This window comes from Moschus berezovskii, chromosome 8, assembly GCF_049115385.1.
Source record: "Moschus berezovskii isolate FMDL1 chromosome 8, NW_MosBer_1.0, whole genome shotgun sequence".
NCBI classification, from domain to species: domain Eukaryota; kingdom Metazoa; phylum Chordata; class Mammalia; order Artiodactyla; family Moschidae; genus Moschus; species Moschus berezovskii.
The window spans coordinates 20470307-20489483 of NC_142467.1; the positions used below are offsets into that span (position 1 = coordinate 20470307).

The window sequence follows — 19177 nt, forward strand, 5'->3', positions numbered from 1 at the left end:
CTGGTAGGGAAGGAGGGTGTCTTCTTTCTTTCTAACCTTCCCCCAGCTCATGTCTTAGGGTTACTCTGTCCTACACAGCAGCCACTCGCCACATGTGGCTCCTAAGCACCTGAAATGGACTAGTCTTTAACAGTAAAAATGCCCACTGGATTTGAAGACAAAATATGAAAAAAGGGATGTCAAATATTTCCTAAGTAATTCTATGTGGACTACATGTTGAAACAACAGTATTTCAAATACACTGGGTTAAATAAAACATGAAAACCGACTTCACGTGTTTTTTCCTACTTTTCTAATGGGGCTTCTAGAAAACCCAGAATTACCCATATTATAATTCTGTTGGGCAGAGCTGCCTCAGAGGAAGCTGGATCTGCCTTTGGCTTCAGAAATGGACAGGCTGGGTAACAGAGTGATCCCACTACCTGTGGAAGCATTAGTAAGCCCCAAACTCCTCATTTTATCCCCCAAACTGCTCCTTCTGCAAAGGTTGTGTCTTGGTGAAAGGCACACTTGTGCTCCCCATAGCTCTAGTCTACTTTCTGCTGAATTGCTCATTTCTGCTCTCCTACCTGGACTACTTCAGTCCTTGCCCACGTACAACCTAGTCTCAATTCTATGAACATAATGTCCCTTAAAGTTGTGAGTTAGATCACGCTGCTACTTGAATGAACAAATGACTAAGTAAGAGAGCTTGTCACCCCAGTTCTGGACAATGAGACATACAGAGAGGCATTTGGGAAACTTCTTTCTTACACCAAGAGCCACATAAAGCATCTCTCTTCTCCAACCGGACATGAACAAACATGGACAAGAAAACAGCAGCCTTAACAACAGCATCAGCTTTCGAACAACAAAATGAAAGATAAGCTTTGTGTTGGCAAAGGAGAGAAGCGGAAAGATCTGAGCCATAGTGACAGAGCAGAGCAACCAAGCAACTCCAAGCCCACCCTCTCTGCAGACATATCCCAGGTGTTTAAGTCAGCTTCTGCTGGGGTTTCCTTACTTGCAGAGTATTAAAAAAAAAATAGAAACACAAGATAGCTACAGCTGTAACTCTAATTAAGAAATCAGGATACATTTTGCAAATAGGACCAAAAGATGCAAAATGAAGAGTGACCTTTTCCTCACTGTATAGGAAGGTGAAGGGCCTTCCAGGTGGCTCAGCGGTAAAAAAAATCTGCCTGCCAATGAAGGAGATGTAAGAGGTGCAGTTTTGATCCCTGGTTTGGGAAGATCCCTGGAGAAGGAAATGACAATCCACTCCAAGATTCTTGTCTGGGAAACCCCATGGTCAGAGGAGCCTGGTGGGCTACAGTCCATGGGGTCGCAAAGAGTCAGACATGACTTAGTAACTAAGCAACAACAAAAGCCTGTGAAGTCGGCCTGGGAAGAACTGCACAGGTCTCTTTCCTCAGGAAAGAGCATGTCCATGTGTACAACACACATGTAATTGTGAACATCTCTCTCTCTTTCTCTCAAAAAGAAGCAACAAAGGTGTAAATGGACAACAATATATTTGTAGGTGATGTATGTGACAAGACACAGTGTATAGTGTACTTGGAATCTGCTTCACTGTTACCCTTCTCTGGAAACAAGAGTAACAGGAGAGCCAAACTCCTGGACTAAGGCCAGCTAGTACCATTTCAAATTCTACCTTATAAAGGGGATCAGTATCAAAACAAGGTCAAGTCAAAGTGACTCAAGGGTCCATTGTGCAAGTCTATAAATTTCAATCATCATTAGAATTCACCTTATAATGCAGAGTAGGGGGTGAAGCGGGAAAGGGAGAAAAAGAGGGGCTTAAGACACTCAAAATATGAATCACTGAATGCTGATAGCCGCTAAAAAGTAATACCGTGAATAAACCACTTGCTTTCTAAATGTGGGATCTTTACCTGAGCAAATCCAACAACTCCATAGGCATCATCATTAGACAGAATAGTTACTTGAACATAACCATTAATACCAATCTCTGCTCCTCCTTTGGGATTTTTAAGCTGAACTCTGAAGGATTCGTCTTCCTCCGGAACTGTATCATCGAGGACATTTACCGCTATTATAGCTTCTTTGTCTCCAGGCTCAAATATCAATTCACCTGAACTAGCATAAGAAGTACATATAAAATAAGTCTACTACAACAAATTAAAGACATATAAATGGTAGAGTAATCGTAAAATTCTCTTAACATTGCTTACTACTAAAAGTGTGCAGAAACCACATTTCATAAGTAAAATTTTAATCCAAAACACAATTAATACTAATTAACCTGGAAGAATAGATACTAGAAATACAGATAATAAGCAAACTTCTGGTTTATAAATAGCTTGTATATTTTGTGTATTTTTCCATCACTACATAAAGACTTAAAAATGAGTGCCATATAAAATTATGGTGAGATAAAGACATTCAAATGTCATAAAATGTTGGACCTACCTAGGAATAAAGTCAGACTGGCTTGAAACGTAGGCTAGCTCGTATATATGTGAGTGGGTGGCTCCTGCAAGAGCAATTAAAGTTTTGCTTGAATTAAGGGACTTCACTGTAACAAAGGCTGCATCATAAGCAGATGGTGCTTCAAGAACAAAGGAGAAGTGACTCAGCTCTGAATTCCAGCAGTAAAGCGCAGACACAGCTTGGCCAAGAAGAAGTAAGTGGACTGCAGGAAGGAAAAAGGGAACCAGGATGAAAAGTGAATGTCAACTCACAGGCTCCCAACACTGGTATAGCAACAAAACTCTCCCAGGTCACAAAGCTACATTTAGATTGCTGGAGTAACTAAATATGGTACAATTTCTGAAACAACTGGAAATAAACAATAATTTTAAAATACTGTGAAACAACCAAGTCAGTCTAACAATGTACCCACAATGCACTTGTTTAAAAAAATCAAAAGCTAATAAAACCCAAATGTATTTTAAACTCTTGCATTCACCCTAATATGTATTTATTTAATAGCACTGAAAGATACATTCTAAAGTGAACAAGATCAGTAATTCTACCACTGAATGTTTCATTTTTGTATTTTCCTTTCCAGTGAATCTGTATGAATTTATAATTGACAAATTATAAATAGTCTAAATGTGAGAAAACTTAATTAAAAAGCTTAATGCTGTAATTTATAATATATCTTATATACAGTTTTACATTTTGCTGCATAGCATCCAGATTTATAATTTTATACACAGATACTAGAAAACTAATATTAAGATATATTTAATTACTCCCCCCTTGGATGTTTATTTTTGTTTTCTATTTGTCAATATTAACTAGAGATAGGGGTAATCATTTTATTTTCATCTGATAAATTCTTAAAGGTATCCTAAGGATATTAGCAACTTTATGATCTTTGAGTATATTCTGCATTCAATAAATGCCAATATATTCAGTATATTCTCCCAATGCTTTTTGAAATGCTGGTAGGAAAGCATGCTCTTAATAGTTCAAAGAAATGGCATATAATTATATCTACAAAAGTTAGGAGCAGAAGGGGGCTCACTACACTGTATATACCATTCAGCAATCTTCAGACTTAAAACTGGGAAGAAAAGTCAGAAACATGCACAAATTCCAATTCTTGGCAAAACACACTGGAATAAGAAGATATCATACAAGATTGGCTATGCATTAAAATAGCACACAGAACCAAAAACATGGGTCTTTCTACAGTTGTAGCCAAAAGGTTAAAACAGAAAACCCCATATCCTCATTATTAAATATCAAGAACTATTGATCATGTTTATCTATGGTAATTAAATTAAGTACTATTTCAGTTTAGTAAATGTTACATAGTAAAGATCAAGAAAGGTTATTAATAAACTTGCATTTTAAACTCATCAAATATTTTTCATAAAGCTTTGTAAAATGGTACACAGTCAGTAAAGAGCAAATTCCTCAGATGAATCACAACATCCCTCAAGTTTAACTGATTTTATAGTCTAACCAGAATCATAAACTGAAGTTTCTGAATATCACTGATTATGGAGCTTAACCCTTAGAGATACACCCTATTCAAATCCTTGCAATCTCATTAGAATGACAAGGCAGCAAATAGATAATCAGACATTCAGAGCAAGAAATATACAGGCTCAAATCTACATATATGTATGCAGAGAATACTTTCTCAGAAAATAGACATGCATATTTGTTCAAGATTATAATATTGGACAGAGAATTTATAAAGGAAAAAAATATTCCTAAATCTCTACCAGGGATCAAATTCAAACTAGTACTGATTACAGAATTCTCTTCCATAAGAAAAAAAAATATCCCAAAGGAAGGCAATTGGATAAGATTATTTAAAAAGTGCATGTGGACAAAGAGAAGTTCCATGACTAAAGCCAACGGGAACTAAAGAGCCTCCTGATGAAAGTGAAAGAGGAGCGTGGAAAAGCTTAAAACTCAACATTCAAAAAACTAAGATCATGGCATCCAGTCCCATCTCTTCATGGCAAATAGACATGGGCAAACAATGGAAACAGTGACAGACTTTATTTTCCTGGGCCCCAAAATCACTGCAGATGGTGACTGCAGCCACGAAATTAAAAGACACTTGCTCCTTAGAAGAAAAGCTATGACCAACCTAGACAGCATATTGAAAAGCAGAGACATTACTTTACTGGCAAAGGTTCGTAGAATCAAAGCTATGGTTTTTCCAGTGGTCACGTATGGATGTGAGAGCTGGAACATAAAGAAAGCTGAGTGCCAAAGAATTGATGCTTTTGAACTATGGTGTTGAGAAGACTCTAGAGAGTCCCTTGATCCGCAAGGAGATCAAACTGCTCAATCCTAAAGGAAATCAGTTCTGAATATTCACTGGAAGCACTGATGTTGAAGCTGAAACTCCAATACTGTGGCCACCTGATGCGAAGAACCAACTCATTAGAAAAGACCCTGATTCTGGGAAAGATTGAAGGCAGGAGGAAAAGGGGATGACAGAGGATGAGATGGCTGGATGGCATCACCGACTTGATGGACATGAGTTTGAGCAAGCTCCAGGAGTTGGAGACAGGGAAGCCTGGCATGCTGCAGCCAATGGGGTTGCCAAGAGTCGGACACGACTGAGCAAATGAACTGAGGGCTCATTCTTGGCATTCACGCCCTTACCTACCCCCGTATCTAATCAGCCGTCAGCTCCCACAACTTGTGAGACAGCTGCTGAATTAATCTACTTCTCTGACTTTGTACCTGGATCACCTACCGCTTTCCAAGCTCCACCATTCAAGATCTTTAGTCTGAATTGTGATGAGAGCCTCCAGCTGGTCTTCTCTCACCAGCCTCCAAGCCTTCTCCCATCGGCAATCCACGCTCCGTTTTGAAAACACACACACACCCACTCATTCACTCTCACACACAGGCTCTGTCTCACTGTCTGTATTCCTCTTTCTCGCTCTCTCTGCACCCTTCTCTTTTTCATCTCCTCACCGCATTCTCAGAAAAGGCACCCTAACACCTACCGGATAGAAACAATAACCCTTCAAGTCCCTATGGCCTATCTGATTACATCCTCAGTTACACCCCAGACCACTCTCGCCTCACTGCCACACCGCCCTCTTCCTGGTCCTTTCCCAGGCACTGACTTTTTACCCACACTGCTCCTTTTGTCCAGAGCCTGCCTTATGCTCAAATCTTTGTCTCATCAATCCCTACTCATCCTAGAGTTCGCAAGGAAATGTTTCTTCCTTAAAGCATTCTGGGCATCCCTTAGACTAGGTCATTCATCTTTGTATTATGCAAGTTATCTTTTTAATGGCAGTTATCTGTTTTTAGCCAAAAACTTAACTTGTATGATTATATATAATGACCCTTCTTCCCTATTAGACGTTAAAACTTCTTCAGGGCAAGAACTAAACCTGATTTTGCTTATCCCTATCTTCTCGGGGTTTACCACTATGCTGGGCACATAACTGGCACTAAGAAATATCTATTAAATAATGAAGGAAAACAGGGAGAAGCGGAAGTTAGGTTTATATGTCTTGGCAGTCTTTGTTATATTCATTCTTCCTTTTTCATTTAAAGAATTCAGTCACTAATCTCTGTCAAGTCATTAACCAGAATAAATATGTAATCCTCCGAGTCACGGCTCCAATCTAATACTTTTAATAAAATATTTGACACGTTCAAAATAAGAAAGTCCTTGCATATTTTTTAATGCATAATTTCAGCTTTCAGGAGATCCATAATAAGCCATTCTAAATAATTACCTATAATCTTTTCATACTTCTGCATCCTCAAGTCACAGAAACAAAAGAAATAAAGAAACCTCACAATAGTCCTTTAACAAGCTTCTGTCAGAATTTTTCACAAATTCTTTTAGAAAGTGTGCCTATTCTATTTTTTAAAGTCTTTAAAGGGAATTCTATAACTTCAATTAAAGGCCCATTCAGGCAGCACTCTTCATCCTTAAACACGTTCATTAGGCAACTATTTTGAATCATAATGAGTAGCTCAAGTAGATGTAGTTAGTCCACTTGAAAACTTGAGGTCTAAGAAAAGTAAAAAAAAAAAAATGATAAAGGCACAAAATTAAAGGACAAGCAGACAAAAACTAAACAAATACATGATGGAAGATACAGAATTTATTCAGTAAGTCGACTGCTGAGTGAGTGAGAAGAAAGTCAGAGGTGGCTGTCACAGAACAGCTTTACAGACCGACAGGCTGTCAGAGGCTGACAATGTAAAGGGAAGGCATTTAAGAAAAGCGTGAGCAGAGCGGAGACAGACAGGGGGCTGGCAGCAGACACAGGACTGGTGCGGAGGCCGGAGAATGACAGAAGAGTCCAGAGCAAGGGGAGCACACAGCGTGGATACCTGCGAGGACGCAGGGCTGAGGTGGGGGAGCAGGACACATGGAAGCAAAATACAGTCAGATAAGCATCTACCACGAAAATGAGGTTAATAAGCTCCAAGTCCTGGGCAGCAGCTGAGGTGGCTGAAGGTGACCGTGCCTAAAGGTTCTAACACCTGCCCGAGAAAGCAGTGGTCGGCACGTAAGAGGAAAACCCGCAAACAGGTTCCTGCATTTGTGCAAATTCTCTCCTCTTCTCAACAGCGCTTTCTCTGTAGATTTTTAACTCCTGTGAATTCAACGACCCCCACGGGTCAACAGGTCCTCTTACTGACGTCCTTCTGATTCAGTCCCTCACCTCTAACCACCCACTCAGGATCTCCATTCCTCTGGCCTGCACAGCTGCACACAGCAAAACCAGGTGGGAGTCGAAAAACACACCTTGGGTCGTCATCTGCCTTTCAAACGCGTGTAAAGATTTCTCTGCCTCAGTAACGCTCAGAGTGAGTCCAGGGACCCCTGAGTCCGTGAGACCCTCTAAGAAGTTCTAAGGCAGCAAAACGACTTCCCTAATAATACCAAGATGCTGTCTGTCTACTTCACTCACATTCTCTCATGAGAGCCCAGTGGGATCTCCCATAGGCCAGATGACTGATATTTTTGCAAAAGGCTGAATTACAGATACAGACATGAGAATCCAGTTATTAAACCAGACAGTAAAGAGATCTTCAAAAACAAAAAAGCCAGTGCCACTCTTCTTATAAAGGTTTTGCTTTTAAAATTAAAAGGTATATTATTTATGTTGACAGGTAATGAGTTAAATTGCTGTCATTTTTCAATGAATATGGAGAAGGGAACAGCTACCCACTCCGGTATTCTGGCCTGGAAAATTCCACGGACAGGACGGTCAGTCCATGGGGTCGCAAAGAGTCAGACACGACTGGGAGACTCACTTTTCACTTTTAAATGAATTAGTATCTTCTAAATTTCTCAGTTCTAATTTCTAATATAATAAATATTGATAAATATAATCCACACAAACCAAAGCTCTTCAGGGTCCTCAAATTTTTTAAGAGGGTGAAAAGTTTCTAAGAACAAAATGTTTAGGATCTGCTGGACTACCCATGGGCACAGTTCAACCCCTGGGCCTAACATTCCAGACCTTCTTGCACAGGCTCTAGCCTGTCTGTCCTCAACCCGACCACCACCGATTCTGAGTCCAAGCCTCTGTCCTCTGCACTCCAGTCTCTTCACTGTGCCCTCAATGTCACAGACACTTCTGCCTTTCTCTTTCCCTCACAACTCTGCCCCTGCCCACAGTATTTCCTACCAATGCATCCAGGCATCACTCAAGCTCCCTTCTTCAACCTTTTAACCACTCCAATGCTATATCATTCACACAGCAAACGGTATTGGTACTCTACGTTTAATATTTCTCTTCATATTTTTCTTGCTTCTCCAATCAGACACTAAGCCTTTGAAGGTGAGGGATTTTTCAAAACTTTAAACACTGACTTACATATGTCTATTTAACAAATGATGCTATTTAATTCACACTGAATCGCTGTGTCTCCATTTCCAAGTGGGACCCAGATTTATTCAGACTCGCCTGAGGAGTCGCTGCTCGTGGTTGGCCTCTAAGTTCCCCAGGGCACCTCACAGGAGACACACTGTCTCACGCACCTGCCTTCTGAGCGTTTACACCTGCTCGGGCAGACAGCCTCCAACCTCACGAGGTCAACTGTCCTTGACTTCTTCACCTCATGGACACTAGGTGCCTCTCAGCTTAAGTGCTTTCTCAGCAACTTTGAAATAATCCTACAGCCTCCAGATAGCATTAACCCTCCAGACTTGGTGAAACCACTGAGATTATAAGACCACTTATATTTCTGATGTGGAATTAAGGTACAGAGGACCAAGAAAGGATTTTGACTGAAGGAGAAAATTCGGAGAGTGAAGGAGGAAAGCAGAATCCTCATAATCATTTTCTGACTTTAAACAAACTCTTAAATGCAGATATTTGCTATCCCACTTATAAATATTTTCATATTTAAAAAAATTTGTGGAATGTTCCTCTGCATTTTCTCTAGACAAAAGAAATACATTATCTTTATTTATCCTTCACTAATAATTTCCCCGTTAAAATTGATGCTTTTGAACTGTGGTGTTGGAGAAGACTCTTGTCAGTCCCTTGGACTGCAGTCCAGCCAGTTCATCCTAAAGGAAATCAGTCCTGAATATTCATTGGAAGGACTGATGCTGAAGCTGAAATTCCAATACTTTGGCCACATGACGCGAAGAACTGACTCATTGAAAAGATCCTGATGCTGGGAAAGATTGAAGGCGGGAGAAGGGACAGAGGATGAGATGGTTGGATGGCATCACCAACTCAATGGACATGAGTTTGAGCAAGCTCCAAGAGTTGGTGATGGACAGGGAGGCCTGGCGTGCTGGTCCATGGGGTCGCAAGAGTCGGACACGACTGAGCGACTGAACTATTCTAGTCATTCTGTTTCTTCTCAAGCACAGGGTCCATTCCTTTTGAAATTCTAAGAATTCTGGAAATATTATTGAAGAGATCTTAATTTTACATCCATATTAAAGTACCTAGAGTGATACTACTTCTAATTCAATGAGACTGAAACCATTTCAGCTTTTCACACTTCCTTTAGGATCTGTTAACATTTGAAATGCTTTACCTATTCCTGAAGCTGGTGTGAAAGAATGGATCTTATTAACAGCTGCAAAATCCAGGGATTGAAAATATCTGAAAGAAGACTGTCCTGCCTCCCAGATGAAAATGTCAACTGAATTCTGATCTACAATAACAGAATAAAAGACCAATCTGAAGGCAAAAGTTACAGGGAAAAAAAAGGCAAAATTACACATAATAAAAATGTTAGATTTAATTAAAGAAATAAACAGTATGACATTTCTTCAGAATTCATTCAATTAAACAAAAATACAACTTGGAAACATTTCAAAAGTCTTTTTGCATTCACTACAAGAAGTATAAGCATGGTTTATCCACTAATTATGATTTGATATCAAAAAAAGAATATTGAAGTTTTACTTTTTATGAATGTTGAAATTTTACCTATGAAACTACTGCTAAGCAGAAAAAAAGCATATCTGTATGCATAGAGTATTTTTAAATGGTCCCCATCAAAAGTCACTTGGCACTATTTATTACCACTGCAGATTATCCATAGCATCCTAAATATAGTCATATAAAAAGTTACCTGTTTGCACATATAGTGTAAAATCTTCATTAATTCTTTCTACTTTACCCACCCAACTCCAGTTTTATGTTAGTATCTTTAATACAGTGGTTCAGAAAACCTACAGGTTATGGACATAACACTTAAAATGTTTTTCTTTGTTCCCCAAATCCATCTTTACCTGACAGTCGATAGATCCAACGAGAAATATTCTACGGATTAGCCAAAAAAATTATTACAAGAGTATTTTCATATGAACATAATATGAATGCAAGGTACTTCTGATAACAACTGTATATGCCTTGCAAACACTCTATGGTCTTACCTAGAAAGATAGTTTTGGCAAAAATTAAGTAAATATCATCGCCTGAAGTCAAGGCTTCCACTTGTGTTGTTCCACTGATGGGAACTTCCTGAAAATTAGTAAATTCATTGCTGGACCACCTGAGTAAAAGGGAGTTTGACCTGGTATTAGCCTGGGAAATGGCTAAAAACACAGCGCCGCCTCTGGTGAACAAGGCCATGCTCAGTACACCTCGGACAGGGAGGGTCTGATGCCATACAAAGCTTCCTCCATTCCATCTGAAGACCTGCAGGGAATGATCAAATGCAAAACATTCATGACTAGGAATTTAGCACTTGTGAGAATGGAGCCAGTATCACATGTTACTCTTTAGGACTCTTTAATTTAGATAGGAAGATACTTTCATAAATGAGAAAATATCAAACATGCTTTCTCATTGCTTCTCTCATTTTATCTCTGTGTATATCTCTGCATACACAGAGATTTCAATAGAAGTTATTTGAAAATAAATAAATTTCAAATATACATCTGTGCAGGGGTGGGTAACAGCAAGAGAAGAGAAATTCAAAAACAGGAAAAAAAAAAAGATGCTTAAATACCAAAACGTTAGAACTGGAAAAGAAACTTTGCAATGCTGTATTATCATAACTCACTGCTCAAGCCATAGAATATAAAGATAAAACATCTAAACTTTTTACTCATGAAGGTGGCAATGCATACAAGGTTTCAAGTTAGTGTTCATGTATTTAAAACTAAAAGAATATCCCGAATCCACCTGATTTCTTATGCCATCTGGTTAATTTCACAAAGAATTACATATAAGCCAAACATTGTGCAAGAAGTTATAGATACAATTGCTTCTTCCTTTATGGATCTTATTACCTAATAGAAAAAGGCAAATAATAAACACATAAATAATTACATAAATGTATGATTATTAACCTGAGACAAGTGCTGAACATAACAATTAGGAAGGTATGATAATTATGCCTGTCTCAGGAAATGAGAAAGAATGGCATGACAGATTTTCTAAGGTAGAAAGTATTCGTCACAACCTGAACGAAGACTGGCCCTGCTGAAATGGAGTCGACAGCACTGGGGCAGTGAAGATATGACAGGACAGGCAAGATCAGGAGGTTGCTTTTGTTACAATTTATCACAGGGATGCTTTAGAGGGTGAAAGAGACAATCATTGTAGGAAGGGTGAAAGAGACGATCTTAATCATTGCAGGACAACAGGCATAACCCAGCACTGTGCTGGGCAAAGAAGATACAATTATATATTAACTATCTGTATCAAGTAATCTAGAATTTATTTCAAACATAATTGGAAATCACTGAACAATTTTAAAATGAGGAGCAACATGAATGAATATTTTTTAAAGATTACTCTAGCTACTTGGCACATGGATCTGAGGAGGTCAGAGTAGTCTGGAGAACCAGGTAGGAGGCTACTACTACTAGTGTGCTGAGAAGTGAGAGGACCTGGATTAGGGTAAGAAGAAGCAGAGATGAAAAGAACTGCCCATACTCAAAAAAGTATGGGGAGATATAATCAAAAACACTTTATAATAAATTAGATGGGAATAAATAGGAAAAAAATCAAGAAAGTTATAACCTAGCATTCTATCTTGAGCAATCTTATTTATGAGGGTACTATCTCCCAAGATGAAAGCAAACACTTGAAACAAGTTTCATAGAGAAAATCTACAGTTTAGTTTGCCATATGTTAAATCTTAGCTACATAAAATATATCGAAGAGGGGATCCAACATGCAGTTAGACAGGAGGTCTAGAATACAGAGAAAAGGCTACTGGTAAATTTGGAAGATAGCCTGCAGGTGATATTCAGAGTAATAGAACTGGTAAAAACGCTCAAAATGAGTGGAGAGGGGAAAAAAAAAAAAGAATTGTGAACCAAAACTGAATCTGATATCTGCAGGGCAGCAATGGTAACACAGACATAGAGAAGAGACTTGTGGACACAGCACGGGAAAGAGACGGTGGGATAAACTGAGAGAGCAGCACTGAAACTCATATTTTACCATATGGAGAACAGACAGCCAGTGGGGATTTGCTGCATGATGCAGGGAGCTCAACCCAGTGCTCTCTAACAACCGAGAGGGGTGGGACGGGGTGCGAGGTGGGAGGGAGGTTCAAGAAGGAGGGCACATACGTATACCTGTGGCTGATTCATGTTGATGTATGGCAGAAACCAACACAATATTGTAAAGCAATTGTCCTCCAATTAAAAAAAATTTTTTTTTAATTTTCTAAATAACAACTGAGAAAAAAAAAACTGAACCTGAAAAACTCCAAGATTATCTATGTTCAGAAAAGGGAGAAGGAAGCAGCATTGGAGACCAAGAAAGATGACACAGACAAACAGAACAAAAAATCTGTGTGGTATCCCAAAAACCAAGAGAAGAGATGCTTTAAGTTTGAGGATGAGGTGAATGTCAAACGCTAATGGGAAGTAATGCAAAATAATGACAGACAAAAACATCCACTGCATTTGCAAGCCAGGTGTCATCAGTAATCATGAAGAAGTTTACAAAGCAAGTAGATGATTCTTTCAAGGTATCTTACTACAGAAGGGAGAAAAGAAATGAAACAAGAAGTAAAGGGGGATGAGATCAGGAGAGAAATCACTTTTTAAATGTGAAGATTATTATACAGATTGGAAAAAGTTGGCTTAAGGCTCAACATTCAAAAAACTAAGATCATGGCATCTGGTTCCATCACTTCATGGCAAATAGATAGGGAAACAGTGGAAACAGTAGCTGATTTTATTTTTCTGGGCCCCAAAATCACTGCAGATGGTGACTGCAGCCTGAAATTAAAAGATGCTTATTCCTTGGAAGGCAAGTTATGACCAACCTAGACAGCATATTAAAAAGCAGAGACATTACTTTGCCAACAAAGGTCTGTCTAGTCAAGGCTATGATTTTTCCTGTGGTCATGTATGGATCTAAGAGTTGGACTATAAAGAAAGTTGAGGACCGAAGAATTGATCCTTTTAAAATGTGGTGTTGGAGAAGACTCTTGAGAGTCCCTTAGACTGCAAGGAGATCCAACCAGTCCATCCTAAAGGACGTCAGTCCTGAGTGTTCATTGGAAGGACTGATGTTGAAGCTGAAACTCCAATACTGTGACCACTTGATGCGGAGAGTTGACTCATTCGAAAAGACCCTGATGCTGGGAAAGATTGAGGGCAGGAGGAGAAGGGGACGAGAGAGGATGAGATGGCTGGATGTCATCACCGACACAATGGACATGGGTTTGGGTGGACTCTGGGAGTTGGTGATGGACAGGGAGGCCTGGCGTGCTGTGATTCATGGGGTCGCAAAGAGTCGGACATGACTGAGCGACTGAACTGAACTGATAATGATCTGAGAAAGATGCTAGTGACACAATAGAGGGAATAACTAACCCTTATGAAGGCAAGAGAGACCCCTATGTGAGGAGCCTGGTTTTTATAGAAGACACACTTCTGCCACTGCAACAGGAGGAGGAATAAGTCTGGGTATTGGGGGCTTTCTGAATTTGGGGTTGGGAAGATGAGTAATCTCCACCTTGTAGCTCTCATTTCAACAAAGTCATAAACTGAAGGTGAAGAGATGAGAAGCAGGTATGGAAGCCGGAGGACTGACAAAAATTATCAAGTAAATGTTTATTAAGACACTGTGATACAGCTTATTAGACACATATGGGATTTCTGAGGTGATGGTATGTGCCCCGTTGGCAATGATAAGATGAAGCTCTATGCAACCAGTTGTGTGATTTTTCTCCATGTTTTTCAATGCAATTAAATTCTAATTAAATATTTATGCCTATTTTTACACTTGGCTCTTGAAGACTGTATCATTTAAAAATTAACTGTGACTAATCAATATCTATATTCTTCTTTACTACTTTATCACAATAAAATTATGGTTTTCTTTTATACCAAACCTACAGACTAAACCTTTGATGTGTTTCAATGATTATATTAAAAAATTCAGTTTAAAAGAATCAAACCTGAGTTAATTGAGAATCATCACTTTGACTTGCAACAATCAAATAATCTTGACTGTCTGAAGTAAAATATCTTACTTGAGAACTTTCTGAAATATTGATTGTTTGTACCTGCAAAGAACACAGAATAGTGACAATAAAAATTTAAAGGAAAGTTTAAGCAGAAAAGCCCTGAATACAGTAAAGCTGAGTAAATATTTGAAGCTCAAAACTTGAAAAATCATTCTGATCCCTAGGTAAGCATATCTAGGTGTCATTTCAAGGACAAAAATATCCCTGGATTAGGACAACTTGCTAAATGTATGCTAACTTACAAAAGCCCCTTATCATGTTAACATAGGACATATATTATCTTTTATTCAGCTCAATCTCACAAATCTGATTTTTTGTTTAAATAAAGCAATCTACAAAAAAAGTGAAGTTTTTTTTACCAGGAATAATTTGAATCCAGATGTGAATGTATACACCCTACTAACAGAAGACTTTTCTTCATTTCTTTCTTCATGAGTAATCACAAAGTAGGGGGAAAGACCAATGTTAAAAGCTTCACATGTTTTAGGATTTTCTATACTTAAATCCTGTGAAACAAGGAATAGCAGGAAATCAGGAGGCATCCAAAATCTACATGTACATTTTAGTCTGTGCACCGTAACATAAGTGATGCTTACCTCAAATGGAACAAAAATCCCTTGCCATCGGTAAAGAGTGGAAGACAATTTTCTTAACATTATACCATGCACTGAGTCTTCCAAAGTAAAGAAACACCAGCCGGAAGCTGATGCGTCCAGAAAGCTTTGGAACATAGCAAATGTAACATCCATTCCCCCTGAAAAACATAAACCATGGTTTCCTTGTGTAAAATCCTCTCCACACTTCACCTAGTCAAAGTTTATTTAAACAGTGAAACTAGTGCGTTTGTTACTAGAAATGAAAATGTTTCCATGGTAAGCAAGTGTGTGCGTGTATGCACGAGTATAAGAAAGAAAAGAGGAAAAGAGACAAACTAGAGAATTTCAAACCAGTAACTAACAGTATCAACTTACAAAAACAAGAAAAATTTTTAATATCTAAACCCACAAAGACTTTCCTGGAGTATATTTATAAATAAATATTAAATGTATATTTTAAAGGGAAATATGTTCAGTATGATTTTTATCAGCTTCCATAAAGAGGATGAAAATACAACTGAGAAATTTAAAAGTAATAAACACCTTTTATGGAAACATGCTAAATGCTGGTTTTTAAAAACTTAACACTATTAATTTGAAACTACCCCTATCCAATAATTTCTAACTTCACGTGTTACATATTTTAAGAATGCCAAAGCAGACTCCCTACCAGTGGCTATCAAATTTGATCAGCCTGTGTCTCCTAAAATTCTGCACAATAATTACATTTCATACATGTCCTAAAATTCTGTGCTACAATTAAACAAAGACAGAGACAAAAAAACTTCAACTAATGGAGAATACCTTTTAAAAACCCTCCCATGTTCTATTATCACGACAGTTTCCCATAGAAGGTCAGTTCTTTTTAAACTTTAGTTAATGGTGCAAACCTAACATACCAAGAACAAATGTCAAGGTTGAAACCTGCGCTCTCTGTAAATTACTGATCACTTTTTAGATAAGTTCAAAAAGTCATAATGCCAATGCCTTTTATGTACCATCCATTGGTGATTTCCTCTCCTAGAAACCCAATATTTTAGAGTCTTCCCTTGCCACTTTTGAAACACCACAGCTTTGACATTCAGGGCATGAATATTTTGCACTGAAATCTTAACCATATGGTTAAATCCTTCCCTACCATAATTCAGGAAGAGGGTGGATGAAGATAAAAAAATGCCTGTTGAGATTTAAGAATCTCCAACATATACTCTCACAAGTACATCCACAAAACACACGCAGAGCCCAAACCATGCTGAGGTTTAACTCTGAATTAGAAAACATAATCTTTCTTCTTTTGGCTCTCATCTCTTCATGGCTTCCGGGCAACTATGAAAGTGAAAATTGTTCCATCGTGTCCGACTCTTTGCAACCCCATGGGCTGGAGCCTGCCAGGCTCCTCTGTCCAAAGAATTCTCTAGGCCAGAATACTGGGATGGGTAGCCTTTCCCTCCTCCAGGGGATCTTCCCAACCCAGGGATCGAACCCAGGCTTCCCGCATTGCAGGCGGATTCTTTACTGTCTGAGCCACCAGGGAGACCCAAGGCAATTGTACTACTATTAATTATCCCCTTTCTCATCTAACTATTCGATCCTTTTCTACTAGGTCTTTTCCATCAGCATTTACACGTACTGAGGTCTCTTTAAACCAAAGAAATAAACAAAAACCCTGAATCCTACCCCCGCCCCCACCACTAGTCTGGCTAGGTTCTACCTTCTCAGCCAAACTTCTTGAGCTAGCTACATATATTTGAGGTCTGCATTCTCTCACTTCCATTCAAAATGTTATTTGGGTTGCGTCCCTCTAAACAAATAGCTCTTGCTAATGACAATGAGTATTTTTTCAGTTCTCGTCTTACTTTACTTCTCATGAGCAGCTGGCACAATTTACCATTTCTCTCTTTTTAAAAAGCTCTTTTGCCACTGTCTGCAATCCTGCATTCCCTGGGCTTCTCAGCAGGTCTGCTAAGTGTCCTTCTCATCTCCCTACTCCTTCCATTTGACTCAATCTGGATCCTCTTCCTTTCTCTGTCTCCAGTCTCACTGTCCAGTGTTTTATGTTAATTTCCATGACTTTTAGCAACATGCACAAATTTCTCTCAGCAGAGATCTTTTACTGAGTCTAAAGAAATGTCTTCTAAAAATTAACTCAAATTCAAATATTTCACTCCCCTCACCAAAGTAACACTTTGTTTCCATTCAGTACTCCCCTTCTAACTGAAGGCTTGACTCTCCAACCAACTGCACCAGCTAGAAACCTAGGAGTCATAGCCAGCACCTTCTTCGCATCCAGCCTCTCACCTCGTCCAAGATACCACCATCTGCTGCCCTTATGTTTGTCCCTTTATCTTCTCATTTCTCCTGTGCCAATCCATTCTTTACAAGGCACCAAGAATGATTCTTTCAAAATATAAATGTGATCATACCACCCCACCTGTTATACACGGGAGACCTCCCTCATGCCTAGATCACGAGACTTTCCATAACCCTAAAATAAAGACTAACGCATGTGATAATATCCTTCAAGTTCTTGAATGACTTGGTCTTACCTAGCTCTCCAAACTCGACGCTCCCCCTTATTTCTAAACCCAGTGCCCACTCTTCAGTTTTTCACTTATATGCTCTACCTCACTTATTCTGCCTTGGCTTCCTGCTTTCACTTATTCTGCCTTGGCTTCCTGCTTTCTCTTGTATGTTCCTTTAACTCAGGTTTTTATATAATCCCTACTCATCATTAAGTCTTAGTTCAACCTGATCCCCCTGGGAAGCACTGCCTTATGTTCGCATACTTAGAACTTCACCTTTAAAAAACATCTGTTATAGTTCAAACTACATACTGATTTTGACTTATTTATCTCTTCCTCTCCCTAAACCCTGAGCTCCACAAGTTCAGTATCATGCCGGGCACAGGACACACTCAATAAACATTTGTGAATGCAATCAAAGAATTAAATATTTGTAATCCATTTTCAATAGAGCCATAAGATACAACTCATAATGGAAAATATAAATTTTATACACGTAATCTTTCTTGGTTATAGAATTTTGTTCTTACAAGAAACTAAACGTACTCATGCCAAAGGCTGTTTCAGAAACTGTCTCCCACTCCACACTCACGGCTAAATCAATGCCATTAGTACGTGACACATGTAAATATACAGTCCTGTTGACTTCTTCAATGTTTACAGAGCTGGCTCTAAAAGAAACAAATGGTTACAGAAAGGAGAAAAAGTATATCATTTCTACATATTAAATATCTATATCACATTGCTAATATATATTTAATACACTTCTAAATTTACACAAATCGAGATGAGATCCATCCACAAATTTTACACAGCAGGGAGGCTAGAATCTACAGCTCAAAACATTTATTTATGAGGATTTTCAAAAGCACAATCAATGATCTCATACTATGAAAGTAAGAAACTGCTAAGAGTCAGTAACTTCACACTACATATTCTAAAATAAAGCTCTGTCATTCCTAAGTTTCTTTTCACATAAATCAAAACCACTTAACAGAGAAAAAAAATCAGAAAATTCTTAACATGTTAATAAAACTAGATCTACTAGAATATTTGTAAGATATTAAAAAATATATATTTGTTAGCTTCTAGATGGAATTTTTAAAGCCCAATCATATCACTATATGATTGAAAAGTCACACACAAAAAAGTCATTCATTTAATTTGAGCAACTAAACATAATTTATATTGTTCCTCAGTTTTTATTATTATTGAAAACACAAAATAGTGCTCTTGCCTGAGAGTGTGGATTCTGAGCAAACAAGAATTCTAACAACACCATTAAATAGGGCATCATCACGTTTTTGAAGCTTCCTATTATGACGACATGTGGCCTCTCTGGATCTATCAGCTAGAGCTCATTTTAAACGTTCCCATTATAACAGATCAGTTTTCCTCTCTGTATTTTCTTTATATCACATTTCCAACTCAGTTTCAGAAATGACAGTTTTCTTATGAATAAACTATACCTATTTGCAACTGCAGAGATACTGAATAGCCCCAAAGGGGCCTGGTTCTGCAAAACGGTTATCAGGGTTTGAACATGTGCCCCCAGTCTAGCACCTCCAGTCGGATTAAACAAGGTGCAAACGAAATGTTCATCCATCTCTGGTTCTGTGTCCAGTATGGCAGATATGTGTAGGGCCTGAAAACATAAGCAAA

At 38.5% G+C, this 19177-nt stretch overlaps 1 protein-coding gene across 1 annotated transcript in view; it reads right to left on the reverse strand.

Moving 5' to 3' along the window:
• Window positions 1–19177, reverse strand: part of ADGRV1 (adhesion G protein-coupled receptor V1) — a 549332-nt gene that overhangs the window by 386725 nt on the left and 143430 nt on the right. The window contains exons 44-52 of the mRNA XM_088838471.1: window positions 18985–19160; window positions 18062–18186; window positions 14994–15151; window positions 14757–14903; window positions 14329–14436; window positions 10331–10595; window positions 9484–9603; window positions 2434–2656; window positions 1896–2100 (exon numbers count right to left, since the gene is read on the reverse strand). Of these exons, the coding sequence (XP_088694597.1) occupies window positions 1896–2100; window positions 2434–2656; window positions 9484–9603; window positions 10331–10595; window positions 14329–14436; window positions 14757–14903; window positions 14994–15151; window positions 18062–18186; window positions 18985–19160 (1527 nt within the window). The remainder of the gene's footprint in view (window positions 1–1895; window positions 2101–2433; window positions 2657–9483; window positions 9604–10330; window positions 10596–14328; window positions 14437–14756; window positions 14904–14993; window positions 15152–18061; window positions 18187–18984; window positions 19161–19177) is intronic.